This window comes from Manis pentadactyla, chromosome 11 (genome assembly GCF_030020395.1).
Source record: "Manis pentadactyla isolate mManPen7 chromosome 11, mManPen7.hap1, whole genome shotgun sequence".
Classification (NCBI taxonomy): domain Eukaryota; kingdom Metazoa; phylum Chordata; class Mammalia; order Pholidota; family Manidae; genus Manis; species Manis pentadactyla.
Window position 1 is genome coordinate 124409586 of NC_080029.1, and position 22275 is coordinate 124431860.

The 22275-nt window shown below is 39.9% G+C and overlaps 1 protein-coding gene across 1 annotated transcript in view; it reads right to left on the bottom strand.

Annotated features, from left to right (window-relative positions):
- Positions 1–134: 134 nt before the first annotated feature.
- The window catches only part of FBXO22 (F-box protein 22), a 35054-nt gene continuing 12913 nt past the window's right edge, over positions 135–22275 (bottom strand). Inside the window, exons 5-7 of the mRNA XM_036907597.2 lie at positions 13931–14095; positions 6770–6935; positions 135–3591 (exon numbers count right to left, since the gene is read on the bottom strand). Of these exons, the coding sequence (XP_036763492.1) occupies positions 3174–3591; positions 6770–6935; positions 13931–14095 (749 nt within the window). The 3' untranslated portion in view covers positions 135–3173. The remainder of the gene's footprint in view (positions 3592–6769; positions 6936–13930; positions 14096–22275) is intronic.

A 22275-nucleotide genomic window follows, 5' to 3' on the forward strand; every position in this document is an offset into this window, starting at 1 on the left:
TACCTGAGTTGTGGTATAGGGCAGAAATGAAATACATGAAACAAAAATAACATGTCTTGCAAATATGTGACTTCTCTATACAAGGCCAGTATTAAATTACTTTTTGGTAACACATTCTTTACATAGGCTGTGTATTTTGTTAATTTAACAAGGATGTTATTACTAATGCTGTTTTTGTTATTTTAGGATTTTCACTAAGCAGACGCATGCTCAGTTTCTACAAATGAAAATCAAGTCAGTCATCTAAAGATCTCACAATTTCCAATCACGATGATTTACAGTCTTCTCTTTTGATTAAAATTGAACTTATGGTAGTGCTAACCTCGGTTATACTGTGTAGACACACAACACAGCAGTGACTTTATTCATTCTCAAATTTCTGCAGAATGCAGAGAAAATTCTCAGATTTTTAAGTTTTTAAAATTCTTTGCATGTTCATTGTGTTAAATTTGCAATATAAACCAGTGGCAAATTTTTTGCTATCTGGTCTCAGTAGGTGAAGAAGGTGGTATGTTTGCCAAAAATCCGGGTTTAAGCAAAGCTGAGAGAATTATAATAGTGAAGTGGCCTACCAGACCCTCTTCATTAGTACAGGTTACAGATTATTAATTCTATCAGCATGTAGGATGTGTATTTCTAAGTCTTAATCCCAAGATCTACCTTCCCTCCTCTTCCTTAGATTGCTACTTGGTTTGTAAGAAGTTCAATTCTACTTGGATAAAAGGAAATGGAAATATATTCCTTGAAGCAGCCTTTTTACAAAGCAAACTGCAGCTGCAGCCAGATTTTGCTTGGAAAGCATATAAAAGAAATTAATATTTTTAAATGTCTTGATTAAATAAACCATCCTATCAATCTGATCATCACTTGAGAGAAGGCAGTTGAGTGTGAAGACATTAAAGGCACATCTTCTCCTTTCTGCTCACATCAATTTCTCCATATGTAATCATTTTCCAATTTCACAAATAACTACAGTGGTTGCCATTTCTAGGAATTTGGTATGTTTTAAGCTAAAACAGTCATTATTCCTTTAATGCTTGCTTTTAAGTTAAGCTGTTCAAAATTGTAATAAATTATTCCATTCTAACTTTGGTTAAATTACTATTAAACTTCAAGGCCTCTGAAAGGGAGGGTGGATGACTTTTGTCTTCATCAGTACTAGCCTTATTTTTTAGTGGGTCAACTTTTCCCCCTTTCTGTTCTGCACCAAGGTTACAACCTTGTGGCAAAATGAATATATTGTTCGTAACAAGCCCCAAAGGCTCAGCTATAAAAAGGAATCCTACATTAACATCAAATATTGTATTGAGATGACCTGCAGTAGACTCCTTTGAGAAGTAACATTTTATATGAGTATTAATTTGAAAAATTAAATCCATTCAATCCTTAGACTCATTTGTTCTTTTCAGTTTTTAAAATAGTTTTTCTTCTCTTCAGCCAAGTCTGCTTAATATCAGGGACAAAGAAAATTTACAAAGTATGTTCCTGTGTGCTATGTAAGCATATCTAAGAACTTAAATTTTGAGGTGTTGTCTACTTGATAATGAGTACCAGAGTCAAATAATACCTTAATGGCTAAATATTAATATTCACATTTTAAAAGTTCTATGACAAACTCTTCTCTGGACTTTCTTCAGGAACAAATATTTAGGATAATCATAATATAAAGGAAAATTTAAAGTATTTTTCTCATTTACAAAAACATTAAGAGAAAAATCTTTTGAGGTAAAAATTGGGAGAAAAGTGATTTAAAAAAGTAGGAATGACAATATATTTGATTACTTGCAAGTTTTCTACTGCCTGTTAAGTGGCCATTACACAAGTGTCATCCATTAGTTATACTGTATTAGGTAGAATATGGTAATATAAAAACATCCTTTAACGAAGACCTGGAAAAAAAAGTGACTAAGGGAAGAATGATGTTAAATTTCTGTCCTGTAAACCAGTCTGGAGGTAGGCAGTCCACAACAGCTATAGTAGCACTTCAACAAAATTGTACAATGACCCAGGATCATTTTGTGTGGTCTCTTCCACAACTGAGTATTGTCCCTTCTGTAGAGTCTAAGATGGCAAACTACCAGATCCACTTCCAAGCAAAAGGACTAAGAACAGGCAAAAAAACAGGCACACTATTATCAAGGACACTTCACATTTCTTGGCCAGAACATTCATTCATGCAAGGGAGACCGGGAAGGTATGCATTTAGCTAAAAACCAAAACTTCTATCACAATGTGAAATGGGAAGAATAGATATTGGGGGAAAATCGGTGTTCTCTGCACATCTCATATAGATATTTGCATAATGAGGGATTCAAACCTTATTTACTGGCTGACAAATACCCCCTATTCTGGGTTTTCTTTTACAAATGATTAGTTTACTTCCTTTAGTCACTTACCAAAAGCAATGAAATACAAACTACTACCTGAATGAGTTTCCAGGGTACAGTTTCTTGGTATAAAACTGAAATAAGGTGATATAATTGTCTGGCCTGCTAATCAGCTACATACCAGTAGGTGAAAGAAAAAGGATTTTCTCTTACAATTTCTTAATTAAGGGAAAAGGCAGATTTTTTTCCTTAAGAAGTAATAAAATACTGTTAATCTTGGGAATTTATTAGACTAAACAACTTTAGAATACTAAAAGAAAAATAGTTCTTTAATTTTTATCAAATAAGTAAAAAGTATTTTGTTACAGCTTCTGGAAAAACTGGTAAAATTATAAAGCAGAAAGATTTCTCAAGCCATCTGTGTATTTTTCTCCTTTAGGAGAGAAAAATGTCATCATGATTCTGCTAAAAGATCTAACAATGCAGAGGTAGTCATGGGGCGCCTTCCTTCTTCATCCTGTTGATGAATCCTCTTTCAGTCTTCCTCGGCAGAAGACCATTTAAAGTCACATTTCACAGCAGCTACATAATCTGGTGCAATATAGCCATAATCAGTTTACTTGTGCCTGATACAAAAGCTCTCAACTCTTGGTCTGCACTGTTATGTACAAAGTTGTCCATCTAATACTTAAAAACTACCCCCAGTGTAATCTTTAGAGCATCAAAGCTAAAAACAGGTACCTATAAAGTTATTTTTGTTTGAAATACGCATTTCCCAGGTTTCCACTTTCTGGAAAAGGCAGAGCCCAAAAGTCACATAATGTGAAAGCCCCTTTATAGGTGGCTTTATCTAGCTGAGCCCAGGTGAATCAGCGCCATTATTGTTGTATAGCTGTGAAACAGATCAGCATCCTTTACCTCATTACATTTCCTCAAAATAAAGTTCCCAGTGACTATACGATCACATCCAATTTCTCCATTTCCAAAGAAGCCAAACAAAGGAACACTAGGAAAAAACTTCCTAAATGCATCGGCCTCAACATTCCCCTTAGCTCTGTAGTACTGGAAGCCCCTACCAACACACGCAAACATGAAACCGACAGTGTTCCGTTCAGGAATGCCGGCGGCTTTGAGGCGCTGCACCGCGGCCTCCGCCGTCTTCTCATCGCTGACGTCCTCACTGAGAAGCACCGTGGCACTCTGGATTCGGGGTCCACTAAACGACAGTCCAACCACTCCAGTGGCATCAACATCCAGAGGGTTCCTGGGAAATTAGAAAAGTGGTAATGCATCATGAAATAAAATGTTTTAAAGTGTAAAAGGCAAGGAAAGTCTTCTTGACTCACTGGTTGGGAGCTACTGCCTGCAGCAGCCCAGTTAGTCTGAGACTCACCTTCCTGGATATGAGGAATAAGGATTAAAAATTAAACTATGAAACTAATATATTAAAGGAATGCAGAAGGCAGATCTCTGGAGAGTAGGCAACTGAAATACAAAGGGGCAAATGCACCTCCACAAAGATTTCCAAAACCCATCCTGGGTTTTTAGAAAGGCATTGAGAAGAGTACCCCTACCTTTCTTCTTTAAAAGGAACCTTACAATTTTATTCATATGCACAATGATAACTGTTAAATGAAGCTTTTGTCTATTTTCACCCTATATCAAATGTCAGATTCTAAAAGAGTTGTATTAAATATTCGATCATGGAGGATAATTTTATTAAGAACCTGTAACTCCAGGAGTTTTAGCTTTATATTGTTTGGTCCACAAAGAAATACAATTGCAGGCACACCTCATTTTATTAAGCTTCACAGATACTGTGTTTTTTGTGTTGTTTTGTTTCAAATTGAAGATCTGTGGCAACCCTGCACTGAGCAAGTCTATTGCCATCATTTTTCCAACATTTGATCATTTTAATTCCTGAAATATGTCAAACATTTTCCACTATTATTATATTTGTTATGGTGACCAGTGACTACAACTCACTGAAAGCTCAGATGATGATGAGCATTTTTTAGCAAAATATTTTTAAGGCATATGCATTAAGACATAATGCTATTATACACTTAGTAGACTACAGATATAAACATAACTTTTATAGGCACTGGAAAACAAAAATAGTCACTGAACTCCTTTATTGTGCCGTTTGCTTTATTGTGGTGGTCTGGAACCAAACTGGCAGTACCTCTGAGGTGTGCCTACACATTTGTGTGTCTTGTTTAATGCTTTGAGTCTAGACTTCAGATCCATCTGAAGGTAAAAACACGTTTCTTTTTGTATTTGCCTTGTATTTTTTTTAAATGAAATATTTACTAAAGAAAATACAAATAAAGTGTCAACTAAGTTATAAAGCATAATATAGTGAACACTGGGGAAACAAGTACCTTGCATTTCTATCATATTTACCAACATCTGAGTCTATCGGGGCTAATGAGAAATAAGACTCAAAAAGGTTAAGTGCCTAGGATGCTAAGGCTAGCTATAGCGAGTGCCAAAACCAGTTTCTGAGCAGCAGGATCCATCTTCTGAAGAAGGGCTGTTGCTCCTGTAGCACTGTTACATTTTCTCTTCCTATACAGTTGCAACATGTGTTGTCAATCCCTTGCCTCAAACAATTACTTACCTATATTTGGGGGGAGGGGGACATACCTGGACATCATTAAAATGGAACATTGATTTACTTGGCTTTTCTTACCCAACACCACAATATGAAGGCCACATTTAAATTAATGTGTCATACATGTATGGAGCTGTAGAGTATCATGCTCAGTGAAATAAGCCAGGCAGAGAAAGACAAGTACCAAATGATTTCCCTCATTTGTGGAGTATACAAATGAAGCAAAAGTGAAGGAACAAAACAGCCGCAGACTCACAGACTCCAAGAAGGGACTAGTGGTTACCAAAGGGAAGAGGTGGGGAGAGTGGGTGGGGAGGGAGGGAGAAGGGGATTGAGGGGCATGACGATTAGCACACATAATATAGGGGGTCACGGGGAAGGCAGTATAGCACAGAGAAGATAAGCAGTGACTCTGTAGCATCTTACTATGCTGATGGAAGGTGACTGCAATGGGGTATGGGGGGGATTTGATACTATGCGTGAATATAGTAACCACAATGTTACTCACGTGAAACCTTCATAAGATTGTGTATCAATGGTACCTTAATTTAAAAAAATTAATGTGTCGTGTTAAGGGATAATAATTTTTGAGGGTTTATTTCCCACATTGGGAATAGAAAGTAGATGATAAACAGTAGATGATAACAGGCTAATACCTCAGGTGTATGTCTGAGCAAGATATTGGCATTTCAAAGCAAACTGTATGTTAAATCACCTTTGTCCTATCTGTATGTTAAAGGTAAAAGCAAAGATGCTGGAAAAATTAGGCAAGAGAGGAAATAATTCACAGATAGCTGCAGAGAATTAGGAGTACTGATGCATGGAATCCAATGTCTGACATCCTACTGCTTGGAATTCAGTGCACTTGGCTTTCCTTCTTCTTCCCTGGCAGTCCAGGGACTTAGCTATTTGCTTTCCCTCATCCATCAAAGGAGACAAGCAGGAGGGAGATTATAACTGGGATGATTTACACTGCTCTTAAGGATACTGATCTCTAACCATCTGTCTCCAGGTCAGCGCTCAAGGATCCGAATAATACAAATATGGCGAGAAACAAGTACTTGTGTTTGCAAGAAACTTTTGAGGGATAGGAGGGTTCTCCTTTCCTGCTTTTGGTAACAGTTGATATTTAGGTCCACTTTGGTAGTTCAAACTCAAAATACTGCATACTTTCATTCAAAGTAGAAAGGGAGTAATGGCTCCCAAGATAGAAGAGCAAGTACGTTTTGTCTTTGAAGACAAAAGCTTTAGTAACAGAATCAAAGACACAATTTTTGAAGTAGAAAAAGTCTTTCAAAAGATCTACAGTACAGAATGTCCAAAGATGTGTGCTATGTATTACCAGTAGGCTTGTAAAATACTCCACAAAAACACGGTTTTATGGCCAAATAGAACTGCCCCAGCTAATATAATTCCACCTCTTGGAGACTGAGCTTATTAGAGGCTCAGAAGTTGCACCACACAGCTTTGCTGTTTAACCATGACATCCTTTAGAGGAGGAAATAAAACTAGAAAGCAGTGACAGGTTGTGGTTATGCAGAATACAGAGCTGTCAAGGGAGCTATCAGACAATGTGGAAAATTTTCAAGAGAGTATGAGTCCAACTAAGAATAAGTTCTTAAAGGACAATATATAAAAATTTTATTCTTCAACTTTGTAAGTAGAATTGTTGAGTAAGCCTCTCAATGCCTGTCAGTCAACCACAAAACAGAATGAACTGTAGCTTAGCAATTCTTTAAGTATGTTTTTAAAAAACTCAAGATAACAAAAACAGAACATCATTTCCCAACATGCACCAAAGAAATCAGAAGCACGTGAGACATACTTTTCCGAGGTCAGTGATGCCAGGTTATCCACCTGGCCTCCAGCCAAGATGACATTCATGTCACTGAAAGTGCTGACTACTCGCTGTAGATAATTACTGGCTCCCACCTTACAGCAGTTATAGCCAAAAACAAGGACCACACGAAGCTCAGGGTTATCTAAAAGACCTGCAGAGAAATGAAGAGCAGCAATTAAAAAATAGCCTTAAAACAGGAATTTATTCCACTAAAATTTTATTTTCTACATTGCAAATGAAATGTTACAGCTAAGAACTTGAATTCCTGGGCTAGTGCAATTTAGTATTTAAGCTGTCAAGTTTTACATTTTTTATCAACATTAACATTATTCAAAATCTTTACTACAATTAATATAACTAAATGGCTATTTGAAAATAATACAGTCAACACTGGACACAACCAAGGAAGCTACTCTGTAACTGAGCAGCACTCTGCAGACCTTGGTGCAAGCTACCTCCACACAAGCCACCACCTAGAAGGAAGGAACTCTGGTTCACATAGAACAGGGTTACCAGCAGTGGGGATGTAAAGATTCAGAGAAAATGGAGAAAAGGCATTAACCATCTGCAGTAAGTTGAATGGTAGTTCTCCCCAAAATATATCCACATCAAATCCCTGGAATGGATGAAAATGACCTAATTAAGAAAAACGGTCTTTGCAGATGTAATTAAGGATCTTGAGATCATCTGGATATAGGTAGGCCCTAAATACCATGATAAGTGTCCTGATAAGTGACTCAGAGAGGTAAGAGAGGCAATGTCAACACAGAGGCAGAAACTGGAGTGCTGCGCTCCTAAGGAATGTGAGTAGCCACCAGAATGTGGAAGAGATGCAGATATTACCCCAGAGCCCCCAGAAGGAGTACAGCCTTCCTGATATCTTCATTTCAGGCTCTGGCGTCCAAACCATGAAAGGATAAATGTTGTTTTAGGCCACCAAGTTCATGGTAATTTGTTACAGCAACCTCAGGAAACAAATACAGGCCTTATCCACCTTTTCCAGGAAAAGGGGTGGGAATGAAGGTGGATTAACCATTATTTAAAACTCATTACAAAGCAGGATAATATTCAAATTCAACATATGAACAAAAAGCAGCTACCACTATGGGGCAGCATAACCCAAGGAGGCAGGCTGTACTCGCCCCTACAAGCTCCCTGGCTCTCAACAGAGCCTCTGACACCTTGTTCACTGACTGTCAGTTTGAAGTTTGCCAGCATTACCAAACAGGTGGCTTTAGGACAAGGAAAAAAAAACCAACACGGACCCACGCTCAAGTCCACTGAGTCTGCCACATAACTTCCATCTTGACAGACCTAAAGTGACATCTGCCAAAAACAGGGCTCCTTTAAGGGCACTGGGGTGGAGGGTGAATGCCACGATTTATCCAGGGAAACTGCATCTGGTCCTTTTCTAATTCTCCATACAAATCACTGATTTGGAGAGTAAGAAAGTATACAGGATCCAGCAGTACTTTCATGACATCATATACTCCAAACCATTACTAAAGGGTCTTTTTTTTTTTTTACACATTGACCAGCACAGCAAATTTTGAGAGAATGTTTTTTCTTTTTTAGAATGGATTTTCAGAGTTGGAAGAGGCCTGCTGAACCAAGTCTAGTCTTATTTTACAAATAAAGACTGCTAATCCCGGGAGAGTGACTAGTCCATGACAGTATCATGGCAGATCCTAGATTAAAACCCACATCTCCTGACTCTCAAGAGCTTTTGTTTTAGAAACCTAAAGACTTATAAACTTCTCCCACTATTACCTAGGCTCTAGCTCCTCTTTTACAACTGTCTATTAAACATTTTCATCTGAATATTCTGAAGGCACCACCTGCACTCATTTAACAAACACACAGTGTTTACAGCATCTTCCTACACACACATAAAACCAAGGAACTAGTATTTTCCCCTACCCCAACTTAAGAGAACAAACTGACCTCAGCCCAGTGCAGCTGCCTGGAAGAGCAGATGGATCTGTATTTAACCAAAAGGCTATCTGGAGCTTCAGACGTGTAACAGAAGGAAAGTACAACTCAAGTTCATTGCCACTCAGAATTGAGAGGCTGAAGATACACATGCTGTAAGACAACCATCCTGCTCTTTTTCAGGTACATCCTGGCACTGTGTTGTCTTGCCTCAGTTTAGGAAGTAATCGGGACAACTATCTTAGGTCTTTCAACTTTGAGAAAGCACACTAGCTACATTCCCAGCTCAGATGCTTGTTAGGCAGATGTCTATAGATAACCAGCCCGACTATTAAAAGCTGCAAATTCCAGTACACACTACTTACTATTAAAGGCATTGTGAATCCACCAGAATACTTTATCTCCATTCTCAGAGAACTTGTAAGAGTTGTGCTTCTTCTGCCCTGGCTTAGACAAACCTGAGGCCCACTTTTATAAAAATAAATGGTATGCATTTCATGCCCTCAGCTCTGGCTTCACTATATTCCTCCTACCACGTCCCTCAATTCACAACGCCTCCACTGATATTGTATATATTTTTGTAAGTTGCCTTAAATTCATTTGCAAATAAGGCAGAATATAAATCCATTACAGTTGTGCTCAAGCTGGGGCGTTAGATTCAGGAGAGCTATAAAGAACTACTGCAAAGAATGACCAGGACTGCTTGAAAGCACTTTAGGTCTGCATGTTCAAATTTTTATTCTTAAACCTATTTTGAAGGAAATATCGACACTTAAAGGCTAATCCCATGGTCAAAAGCTGAGTTCTCCCTTCCCCACAATCCTTAGGTTTGAGCCCACTCACTTCCTGGTATCTTCATACCTATTTTTTTTTACACTACAAGAGGGTAGGCATGAAGTCAGCACAGTTCAGGTCATGGACTCCGGAGTCAGACCAGGGTCCGGATCTCGGGCTCAACCACTTGCAGTATGACTTTGAGCAAGTTACCCAACTTCTCCAAGTTCAGATTCCTCCTCTAAAACAGGGACAGCAGCAAGTCTCAAGGGTGGTTGTGATGATTAAATAAAATAACATCACAAAGAAGCATCTAACCCTGGTGCCTGGTACCCAGCAAGGAAGGCCTCAATAGAGGACAGCTAACGAAATACATTCTAACTAAACTAAGGGTTCTGACCACAATTTACATTTGTTTAAAATAATGAAGCTAACAGTTCCCCTAGAATCAATAATCTACAGAAACATCAAATTTAGAGGGGGAGAAGACATCTTGCATCCTATCCTCAACACTGGGTGGGTGTTGTTACCTGTGTTGCCCTGGCTTACATGTAGATGTCATGCTTCTTGAGATGCACCTTAACCAAAATACCTCTGATGATGTAAAATGAGAAGCTTGTCACTCTATGTACATGGTAGGGGACTAAAAAAGAAAAACATACACACATCAGTTAGCTCTACAAGCATGGAGCTGGAGGTGACAGGGCTGTATTCTGTCACCACTGTGACGGGGGAGCAAGCCCTATAAAGCCTTTTATAGTTTGAGTTTTCTAGTACTCCACTTCTATAGCTAAGTTAAGTCCACCACAAGCAGCAGAATGGCAGAACTGAACGTTGGCACCACCTTCCTGTCGCTTAGACTTTTAAAGGGCGAGGCAGCTTCGAATGCAGAGCAAGTTCCATCACTTAGGTTTTAGCACCACTTTCCTCTGCTTTGCTTTTTATCACTGCCTATGGGTCCCACAAGATTCTCTATGAACTCTCCAGATAATTTAAAACTTAGTCCTTCCTCAAATTTATTTTGGAATCTGACTTAACAAATAATTAAAATTTAGTTCTCACCCCTCTCAGTTGCTGGCAGAGGTCAAGAGAACCAAAAAGCAGTAAGCAGAAGGCATGTGAACAACCCACAAACTAGATCATGAGATCACCAATGTAACTGGAAACACAACACTTGTACCAGGCACTGTTCTAAGCACTTCACAGAAATTAATGGACTTGATGCCCACAACAGCCCATTAGGGCTCCTAGAAAGTCTATGAGGATTCAATGCCTTCAAAATTCACATTAAAACATGCAAATTGTATCCCCTATTACCAGACCTAACTCAGACCAGACGTAAGTAATAATACTCCTGGAAGCAACTGGTGCTACCTGGACCATAAAACAGACATGCCTGCTCCTCTCCTCCCAAGAGCAAGTGCGTAAGGACTGCTCGGGACTTCCTCTCATGGCCCTAATCCTTCAGCTTGTCCTGTTACTCACCTCTCTCTCATATGCTTCCCATCCTCCAAATATTTAAATGCTGCTTGCTCCAGAAAGCTCCGACTCCCCTTCAACGGGCAGAACCCACACGGCAATCTGTGCAGACCTCTCTTAGAGCACGCCTCACTTTCTGACTTGAGTTATAATTACATACATATTTGTCACACCCTTCTGGGAAGGGGAAGGTCATTGAGAAAGAATCTGCATCCAATTAATTTTTCTTACCCTCTGGGACCTTTCAATAGGCTGATGAAATTAATGTATAATTTTTAAATCATGAACCCACCGAACACAGCATCCTCTTGTCAGCCTCAAAATTTATCTCTTCTTCAACCTCCCCTATGCTAAATATGCTTCTAGAATCCTTTCCAGAATCTACCCTAAAATTTCCCTTAATTAGCATACTCCAAAGTCTTCAATGGTAGTTGACGCTTTCACAGACCGCCTGCCAGGTGATGTGCAAATGGCTCTCAGACCAATGTCTCTGGTCAGCTCCTCCTTGAGTTTCAGATGTACTATTTTCTAACCACCTGACCAATTCTAAATTCTAAAAGAATTAAGACCAATTCTAAGGGACCCATTTGCTGAAATCTGTTAGCTTGAGCTAGCCTTCCAACACCAAATCTCATTATGTGACAAAGTCCCCCTGGCTTGGCTCCACAGCCACATTTGCTCTCAAATTCTTTTTTGCCTTTGCACTTCACATTGGGTCAGTTTAAAAGGCATTATCTGAAGTTTTCCTTAAAGAATCCTTGGTGTCCCTGATTTAGGGCAGCTGTAACAATATTGCTAACTCCGGTCCTGTTATGTACTATATACTCCAACAGCCTTAGCTCTCTACTCTCAACATTTCAGTTTTCTCACTGACAATATATCATAATAAATTCTACCAGGCAAAGTTGTGGTGAAGATTAAAGTGGCACACAGCACAGTGCCCAGCCTACAGGAACAGAAACCATCATTAACTCTATCAGCCAAGATGTGCGTGCGTGTGTGCACGTGCACGCTCCTTTGGCATGCTGCCTCGGACAGGGATGGCAGGGACATCCAAGACCTTCACAGTCGTTTCACTGAATGTCCCTTTCCTGAGCTACGTATCGACCCTTTCTAGTCTATCCCTCCACATACCACAAGGCCACACTGCAGATGGATCACACATGACCCAGTGTGAAGCCTGCCTAAGACACAGAAGCCAACATTAGCCATCTGCCTGCCATCTACTGAGCACACCATTTTGCTAAGCGCTTTTCATAAGTCATTCTACTTAATGCTTCAACTCTGTACCTTAGTCATTTCCACTTCAAAGGTGAGGAAACAGGCTTAGAAACATGACAACATGTGTCCTAAACTAGGAAGCTAGAAAATAACAGAACTAGGACAGCCACAAGCCCGCATTCTTACTATCCACACCATCCTGTTTCATACCACAGAATGATGGTGAAGTTTTCTGTGCCCTCCTCATACTGGACCACCCTCTTCCACATTATCAGGGTGCCTGCTGCTCACAGCCACCAGTCTTTTCTGCCAATGACTCCTCCCCTGTGCTTCCCCTTCCATTCCCATCAACCACCTCCAGTCGTTTCTTTGCATTGTAGAGAACACTGGACGAGCCAGTCTCAATGTATATACTCCTTTTACTTTCCTAATCAGTAAACCAATCACAAATTTTCCCTTTGCTGGTATACAATTTTTTATTCCCACTGGGTTCAATGCCATTCCAAATAATGGAAGCTGATCTTTACAGGCTGGCTGATCTATGCATAAACAAGGGCTCAACACTGAAGAGTCTCTATGCCAATGGTGATTTTTTTTAATGCGTTAACCCCAACCAGTTCATCTGTAGATGTAGATAAAATGCCTTTGCTTGAGTAGTTAGTTGCCTACTATACTAAGCTTCTCATCAGAGCTTAGAAACTAAGTCAAATCTTTTACCTCTTCAAAATCACCTCTTGTGACTTGTCCACTACAAACTTTCTCTGTCCACTATGTCCTAGTAAACCCTTGCTTGACAAACTCTACCTAAACTTACACCTTTTCTAAAACTTATCAAGTTCTAAACCTTTTTTTTTTACAGTACATGCTTTTTACTAATGTTAAAAATAAATAAAAGCTTAATAAAAGCTTTATTGTCTTCAAAAAACAAAACTGGGGCAAAATGATAAAATATTCAAAGAGGAAGAAGCCCTTCAAACTTAAATATAAGTAAGTTTATCAACAGAGCATTTATGGAAACATTTTCATCTCTGGTTCTCTCAGGCTTTAATGTGAGGAACATCATTTAAAAAGTAAATTAATTTTACCAAAATGTACTACACCAATGTAGGGAAATGGAAATTCCAGGATTTTCACCTGACTCTTCTTTATCTCTCCCACTGGATAGGTGTGATGAGGTAAAACAGCCTGTTGCACAGGCTCCTACCTGCATGCCCATTGGCAGTAGTGAGCTATTGCCCACCAGTACTTTGAGAAGAGATCTGCCCAGGGCTAACATGTGGCCTGAAGCAGAAGCAGGGAGCCAGGGGACAAGGAGAGCAGGAAGCAGCAGAGCCCAGTGACAGGAAGAGAGAAAGGAGTCTAAAGAAGAGGAGGGCAGGAGGGGTGGGAACAGAGCCATGAGCAGCAGCAGTGCCCAAGGAGCAGAGGCTGGAGCCAGGCCAGATGGAGATGGGCTTGTCGCCTGTAGACAGCCGGGTGACTGCTGTGAGAATAAGACTTGGTATGAGTCCTTTTTTGCCCCCAACCATTTGTTGTCCTTATTCCGTCTCACCGAATTCATAGTGAACTTGCCTGGAGTTGGAAAGCACCTCCTTCTAGAGCTACAACCAGCCTCTGTTTAACCACAGGTCTGAATTATCCACATCTCCAGTAACATGTGTACTTAAATCAGATTCTCAGAGGAACAAACAAAATCAATCAACAAAATGGACAATTAAACGGTGAGTAATAGTAACTTACCTACTTCCGTGAGTTGATGTCTTTCTAGTGTCAAATTCTTTGGATCCTTAATAAAATGAAAGGGTTGTATTTTAATACCTTCAATTTGAGGGAATAATAAAGCAAAGCCAGACTCTCCAATTTCTATCTCCTGAGGTCGATTGCTACCTGATCCCATTGGAGTCACTAGGAAAAAAATTAAAATAGTTTCATGAACAGATTTTAAAAACATGAAGTTTCATTTGGTAATGGTATAAATTACCTGGCCTCACACAGATAACTGTAGTTTAGATCACTAAGATAATAAGTTAACAGGCCACTATCTGAGCATAAGATTTTCAGCTTTGAAATTTTTAAGGGTACAGTGCCATGATATCTGTAATTTACTTGCAAATAGCTCAGAAAGAAATGTTTTTATAAACAAGGGCAGAAAAAAGCAAATGTTGCAAGATTTTTGAAATTTGTCAATCTAGATGAAGGGTATATGGGTGTTTATTGTACTATTGTTCTCTCAACTTTTCTATAGGTTTCAAGTTTTTCTAAATAAAAAGTTGGTAGGTGGTAAATGTATCTTCACAGTAATTCCTTTAAAAATTTTATCCTAGAAATATTTAACAATTATATAAAGCATGTATAAATATATACACATATACACACCTAAGTACACATACACACAAAGTACTTTCATCACAGAATTTTCAATAGGAAATAAAAAGGAAAAATCATAATGATCAAAAGTTATATTTATACAATCAAACATAGCCATTAAGAATGACAGACATTGATATGGAAATGCCTGTAATATACTGTGTATTTCAAAGGTAGATGTTACAGAATTATACCCCCCCATTTATATGTTGAAGTCTTAATCCCCAATGTGAGTATATTTGGAGATAAGGCCTTAAAAACAGTAAATAAGGTTAAATAAGGTCATAATGGTGAGGCCCTAATCCAATAAGACTGGTATCCTTATAAGAAAAGGCAGAGACACCAGAGATTAATGCATACAGAGAAAAGGCCATGTGAGGACACAGGGAAAAGGCACAGCACCTATCTGCAAAGCAAAGGCCTTGTCTTGAACTTCCTGCTTCCATAAATGGAAGAAAATTAATTTTTGTTGTTTAAGCCACCCAGTCTATGGTATTTTGTTATGGCAGTGCTTGGTAAACCAGTACAGATACAGTAGATTACAAGTCTATAAAAAATTATATTGTTGATTTATATACACACATACATCCTTGTATAATGCTACATACTGAATGCCTGGAAGGTTATGCATCATTAACATCAATAGAGTGCTTCACTCTATGGGTGCTTAAAGGTGTTTTAATTTTTTCTTTTTTGCTTATCTGTACTGTGAAATAAAGAAAAGCTGACCACTATACAGGGACCACCAAAAAGATTTCTAAGGCTAAATATTGGTCTTAAAAAGGACCCCCAAGAAAACAAACAAAATACCATCTTTTAACTTAATGACTAAACGATTGGCATCCTCATTCCTGTTCAAAGATAAGCAAGATGTTTATCTTTATCCCTTTATTTCCTCTGGGGCCAAGTGCCACCAAGATGTGTACTGACCCCCAGATCTTTTCTTTGCATAACATGTCTATGTAAAATATAACTCCCCTTTGAAGTTCTGTTTCTCTTGACTGTCTCCTGTAGGATATAAACCTTTCTATGACTTGAATTCTCTGGAACATATCTCTATACCACCCACAGGAGTTATATCTTCATGGTACTGGGTCCAAAATTTTGGCTCAAATAAAACTCCATCTTTATTTTCAAGGTTACTTTATTGAATTTTTCATCAACAGTATCTTCTAATTTTTTTCTTGACAATAAATGACTGTCACTAGTATAAAGAAGAAACAAGTATTTTTTAAATGTGTTAAGCCTTTTGGAAACCAAAGCCAGGGCAAAATGAAAAAAATATTCCAAGAGAAAATTTCAGAATCAAGTTAAACCTCCAAATAATATATTCGGAATTAAACACATGAACATAAACTTTGAGAGTTTATTATAAGGCCCCTTCCTCTCACAAAAAAATATCAAAACATAAAAGCAATTTTTAATATGTCTGTAGCAGATCTCAAGATAATCTGAATTAAACACCAACAGGCTTTTTATAGAAATTAACAAGCAGATTCTAAAATACATGTGTAAATGCAAAAGACCTAGATAGCCAAGTCAGTCTTTAAAAAGAACATCAAGACTTACAGTAATATGGCATTGGTTTAAGGACAGACAAATCAATGGAATTAAATCCAGCAAGAGACCAACAAACATACAATCAATTATTTTTGAAAAAGGTGCCAAGATAATGAGGAAAGGAAAGTATTCAACAAATGGTGATAGAATAACTGGATAAACATGGGGGGGGAAAAAAAACTAATCTTGAACCCCTATTTTATACCATACACAAAAATTATTTCAAGTTAGGTAACACAGCTAAATGTAAGAGCTAAAACTATACATACAACTTATACAAGAAGACGTTAAGAGTGTATCTTTGTGACCACGGGTAGTCAAAGATTTCTGGGAGAGAAGCTGAAAAACATTAACCATAAAAGAAAAAACATAGATAAAATAGATTTCACCAAAATAAAAGTTTATTGCTCATCAAAAGACACTATTAAGAAAATAAAAGAGAGCAACAGACTGGGAGACAATATTTACACATATCCTTATAAAGGTCTTGTATCAAATATATAAACAACTGCTACAACTCAATCCAACTTAAAAAAATCAATAGACTTTGATATCTCATAAAATCAGATATACAAATAGCCAACAAACACATGGAAAAGTGCTCAAGATAGTCATTAGAGTAATTCAAATTTAAACCACCACAGAAGCCTCTTCATACCTAGTACAATGGCTAAAATGAAAGACGCATCTGATAAGACACCAAGTGTTAGTGAGGATATGGAGCAAGGAGCAACTGGAACCCTCACCCATGGCTGGTGAGTAGAAAATAGAACCAAGTTGGGAAAATTGTTTAGCAGTTTCTTATAAAATTAAACAAACACCAACCCTAAGAACAAGTAATTCCACTTCTTGGTAATTGCTCAAGAAGACAAGAATGTTCATAAAAACCTTGGGACTTGAAACAATTCCCCAGATCCCCATCAAAAAGACAACAGAAGACAGAGAGGCTTAAACATGGCAGTGTGAGAGGTGAGACAGAAACCTCCTCCCAAAACACACATATGAAAATTTGGCAAATACATCAAATCCTGAAAGAGCAACAAGAAAGGCAGCTGTGGCAGACTGTCTACACCTGGGGAAACCAGAAGACCTCAAGGAAAGGGATAAAGTACCAAAGCCCTTCCCCACCCCAGCTCACCAGAGGGAGGAAGAGTAATGGAGCAGAGAAGTGGTGGAAGCCTGGGAATGCTGAACACCCAGCCCTGGAGATCCGCTCTGGGAGCACGAATCTACATTACATGGTGCTCTGGAGATCAGTGGGGTTGGAAAGCTAAGACAGGCAGAATACTTGGAGAGACTGAGATTCTAGCAGCTTGTGGAAAACACGTATCCACAACCAGCTGCTCTGGGGCAAAACAAAGGCAGGCAATCTGAGAGACTTCCCCACAGCGCGAGGGCTGCTAAAGGGGCAAGGACTGCACAGAGCTTGCTGCTCAGGAGAAAGGACAAGTGGACAAAATTGTCCTGGCACACTCTACCCAGCAGGTAGGGAACTTTGAGGAACTTAAGGCCCTCCACCCCCATGGCTGACTACTCAGCTATGAGGATCCCCACCACAATACACAGCCTGCTGCGCCTTCCTCCCAGCTGGCACCAGCTCCCAAACGGGCTGTCCCCGCCACTGTGCCTGGCCAGCTAGAGGGCAGCCCCACCTATGACAGCTACAAGTGCAAAGCATAGAGGCTTCTCCCTGTGCACTCAGCCCATTGGCCCTGACACTGGAGATAGGCACTGAAGCCAGGAAGCAGGAAAGAGCTCTTTCCTCCCGGAAGACACCAGTGCTACTTGCCCAAGAACCCCGCCATTGCTCCGGGGGCTGCGCACTAGAGGGTAACACCTACGATATGAAATGTCAAAGGAGTCAGGTTCAAAACAAAATCCCACAACCACCAGAAAGAGGGCCAAGTGAAAATGAACTCATCAAACTTCCTCTTTTTGAAGAGATTTCAAAACAAAAATCATAAACATGCTTATGGAGGTACAGAAAAATATTCAAGAACTCAGTGAGGGATTCAAGAATGAGATAAAGACACTGAAGAATACAGTATCTGAAATGAAACATACACTGGAGGGATTTAAAAGCAGATTAGATGAAGTAGAGGAGATGGTACATGAAACAGAAACTAGAGAATAGGAATACAAAGTTGAGGCACAGAGAGAGAAAAAAGGATCTCAAGGAATGAAAAGATATTGAGAGAACTGTGACCTATCCAAACAGAACAATACTTGCATTATATGGGTGCCAGAAGAAGAGAGAGAAAAAGGGATAGAAAGTATCTTTGAGGAGGTAATTGTTGAAAACTTCCCCAATTTGGGGAAGGAGTTAGTCTCTCAGGCCATGAAGGTACACAGATCTCCCAACACAAGGGACCCAAGGAAGACAACCCCAAGACACATAGTAATTAAAATGGCAAAGATCAAGGATGAGGACAGACTATTAAAAGCAGCCAGAGAGAGAAATAAGATCACATACAAAGGATAACCCACCAGGCTATCATCAGATTTCTCAACAGAAACCTTACTGGACAGAAGGGAGTGGGCACAATACATTTAATGCAATGAAACAGAAGGGCCTCTAACCAAAAATACTCTATCCATCAAGATTATCATTTATATTTTAAGGAGGGGTTAAACAATTTTCAGATAGGCAAAAGCTAAGAGACTTTACCTCCTACAGACTGTCTCCACAGTGTATTTTGGAGGGACTCCTATAGATGGAAGTGTTCCTAAGGCTACATAGCTGTCACCAGAGGAAATAAAACCACAGTAAAGAAAGTAGAACAATTAATTACTAAGCAGATGCAAAATCAAATCAACAACCTCCAAAGTCAGTCAAGGGATAGACAAAGAGTACAGAATATGACACCTAATATATAAAGAATGGAGGAGGAAGAAAAAGAAAAAAAAGAACCTTTAGATTGTGTTGGTAATAGCATACTAAGTGAGTTAAGTTAGACTGTTAGATAGTAAGGAAGTTACCCTTGAACCTTTGGTAACCACGAATCTAAAGCCTGCAATGGCAATAAGTACATACCTAAAAAGCTTCTGTACAGTAAAGGACAGCATCAGCAGAAAAAGGCATCCTAGAGTATGGGGAGAATATATTTGTAAATGACATATCCAACAAAGAGTTAACATCCAAAATATATAAAGAACTCACACACCTAAACACCCAAAAAGCAAATAACCCTATTAAAAAATAGACAGAGGAAAAACCAAAAAGAAGGGAGGAGCCAAGATGGCAGCATGAGTAAGGCAGCGGAAATCTCCTCCCAAAACCATATATATTTTTGAAAATACAACAAATACAACTATTCCTAAAAGAGAGACCAGTGGATACAGTACAACAGCCAGGCTACATCTAAATCTGCGAGAACTCAGCATCTCATGAAGGGAGTAAGACACAAGCCGCGGCCTGGCAGGACCCATGGGCTTCCCCCCACCCCAGCTCCCCAGCGGGAGGAAAGGAGACGGAGCGGGGAGGGAAGGGAGCCCAGGACAGCTAAATAACCAGCTCTGGTAATCCACACTGGGAGTGCAGAAACACATTGCATGGTGTGCTGGACATTAGAGATACGGAAAAGCAAAATCTGTGAGCAGGTCCCCGCAGCCGGTTCCCCTGGGACAAAAGAAAAGCGAGTGCTTTTTGAAAGTCTTAAAGGGACAGGGACCCCACGGCTGGATGGAAGCACCCTGGCACACTCAACCCAGCAGGCTGGGAATTCTGAGGAATTTCGGGTGCCCCAGACCCCTGGGTGGCAACGCACCCCTGAAGCCCCTTATGGCGATAGGCAGCCTGCCAGTCGTTCCCATGGCCACCGCAGCCCAGACACAGCAGCCGAGCAGGTGGAGAGCGGCTGCGCGCACGAGTGGCAGCGGGGCAGCCTGAGAGAGGCTGCATGCGCCCGTGATGGCAGAGCAGCTGGAGAGCGGTTGTGCCCGCCCACAGAGGCAGAGCAGCCAGAGAGCAGCCGTGCCCACAGCAACTGCCCAGAATCTCCTACCAGCGCGCAGCTGCCCAGCGCAGGCAGAGAAAACGGGGGCAAGGCGCGAAGGGGCACTGTTCTGGCAGAAGAGCACTCCCGGCGTGCCTGCCACTCCCCGCAGGGATTTGGGCTACCCTGATGGGGACCCCGCCCATGGCAGTTCAGAGAATTAATCTGGAGGATGTTCCAGGTGTGCGGGTAACTGACACAGGCAGTGGTGAAGTGCAAGGTGACCAAAAAGCAGGAAAGGACATTGTTCTCTCAGCTGACACATGCGCTGCCTGCCTACAGCTACCTCTATCGCCATGAAAAGGCAAAAGAATTTGGTCCAGTCCAGAATTACCCAGACAACCCCCAAGAGAGGGCCTGGGAGATAGATTTAACCAATCTTCCTGAAAAAGAATTCAAAATAAACGTCATAACCATGCTGATAGACCTGCAGAAAATCATTCAAGAGTTAAAGGATAAAGTTGGGAGGGAGAATACAGAAATAAAACAATCTCTGGAAGGATTGAAGAGCAGACTGGATGAGGTCCAAGAGGCTGTTCATGGAACAGAAAGCAGAGAACAGGAACACATAGAAGCTGAGGCACAGAGAGATAAAAGGATCTCCAGGAATGAAACAATATTAAGAGAACTGTGTGGCCAATCCAAACGGAACAATATTCACATTATAGGGGTACCAGAAGAAGAAGAGAGACAAAAAGGGATAGAAAGTGTCTCTGAAGAAATAATTGCTGAAAACTTCCCAAACTGGGAGAGGAAATACTTTCTCAGACCATGGAAGCCCACAGATCTCCCAACACAAGGGACCCAAGGAGGACAACACCAAGACATATAATAATTAAAATGGCAAAGATCAAGGACAAGGACAGAGTATTAGAGGTAGCCAGAGAGAAAAAAGATCACCTACAAAGGAAAACCCATCAGGCTATCATCAGACTTCTCAACAGAAACCTTACAGGCCAGAAGAGAATGGCATGATATATTTAATGCAATGAAACAGAAGGGCTTTGAACTAAGAATACTGTATCCAGCACGATTATGATTCAAATATGAAGGAAGGATTAAACAATTCCCAGACAAGTAAAAGTTGAGGGAACTTGCCTCCCACAAACCACCTCTGCAGGATATTTTAAACGGACTGCTCTAGATGGAAGCACTCCTAAGGCTAAATAGATGTCAACAGAGAAAATAAAATCAGAACAAGGAAAGCAGACCAAACAAATACTAACTAAGGCAAAAAATAAAATCAACTATTCACAAAAGCAATCAAAGGAAACACAAAAGAGTACACAATAAAACACCTAACATATAAAGAATGGAGGAGGAGGAATAAGAAGGGAGAGAAATAAAGAATCATCACACAAGAAGATGGGGTACATATACACACTGGAATATTATTCAGCCATAAGAAGAAAACAAATCCTACCATTTGCAACAACATGGATGGAGCTAGAGGGTATTATGCTCAGTGAAATAAGCCAGGTGGAGAAAGACAAGTATCAAATGATTTCACTCATATATGGACTATAAGAACAAAGAAAAAACTGAAGGAACAAAACAGCAGCAGAATCACAAAACCGACGTATGGACTAACAGTTACCAAAGAGAAAGGGACTGGGAAGGATGGGTGGGAAGGGAGGGGAAAGGGGGCATTATGATTAGCATGTATAATGTGGGGGTAGGCAAGGGGAGGGCTGCGCAACACAGAGAAGACAAGAAGTGATTCTACAGCATCTCACTATGCTGATGGCCAGTGACTGTAATGGGGGTAGTGGGAGGTGACTTGGTGAAGGGGGGAACCTAGTAAACATAATGTTCCTCATGTAATTGTAGATTAATGATACCAAAAAATAAAAAATCATCACACTGTGTTTATAATACCTTAAAAAGAGAGCTAAGTTCGACGGTTAGATAGTAAAGAAGCTACCCTTGAACCTTTAGTAACCAAGAATCTAAAGCCTGCAATGGCAATAAGTACATATCTTTCAACAATCACCCTAAATGTAAATGGACTGAATGTACCGATCAAAAGACACAGAGTAATAGAATGGATAAAAAAGCAAGACCCATCTATACACTCCTCATAAGAGACACACCTCAAACCCAAAGACATACACAGACTAAAAGTCAAGGGATGGAAAAAGATATTTCATGCAAACAATAGGG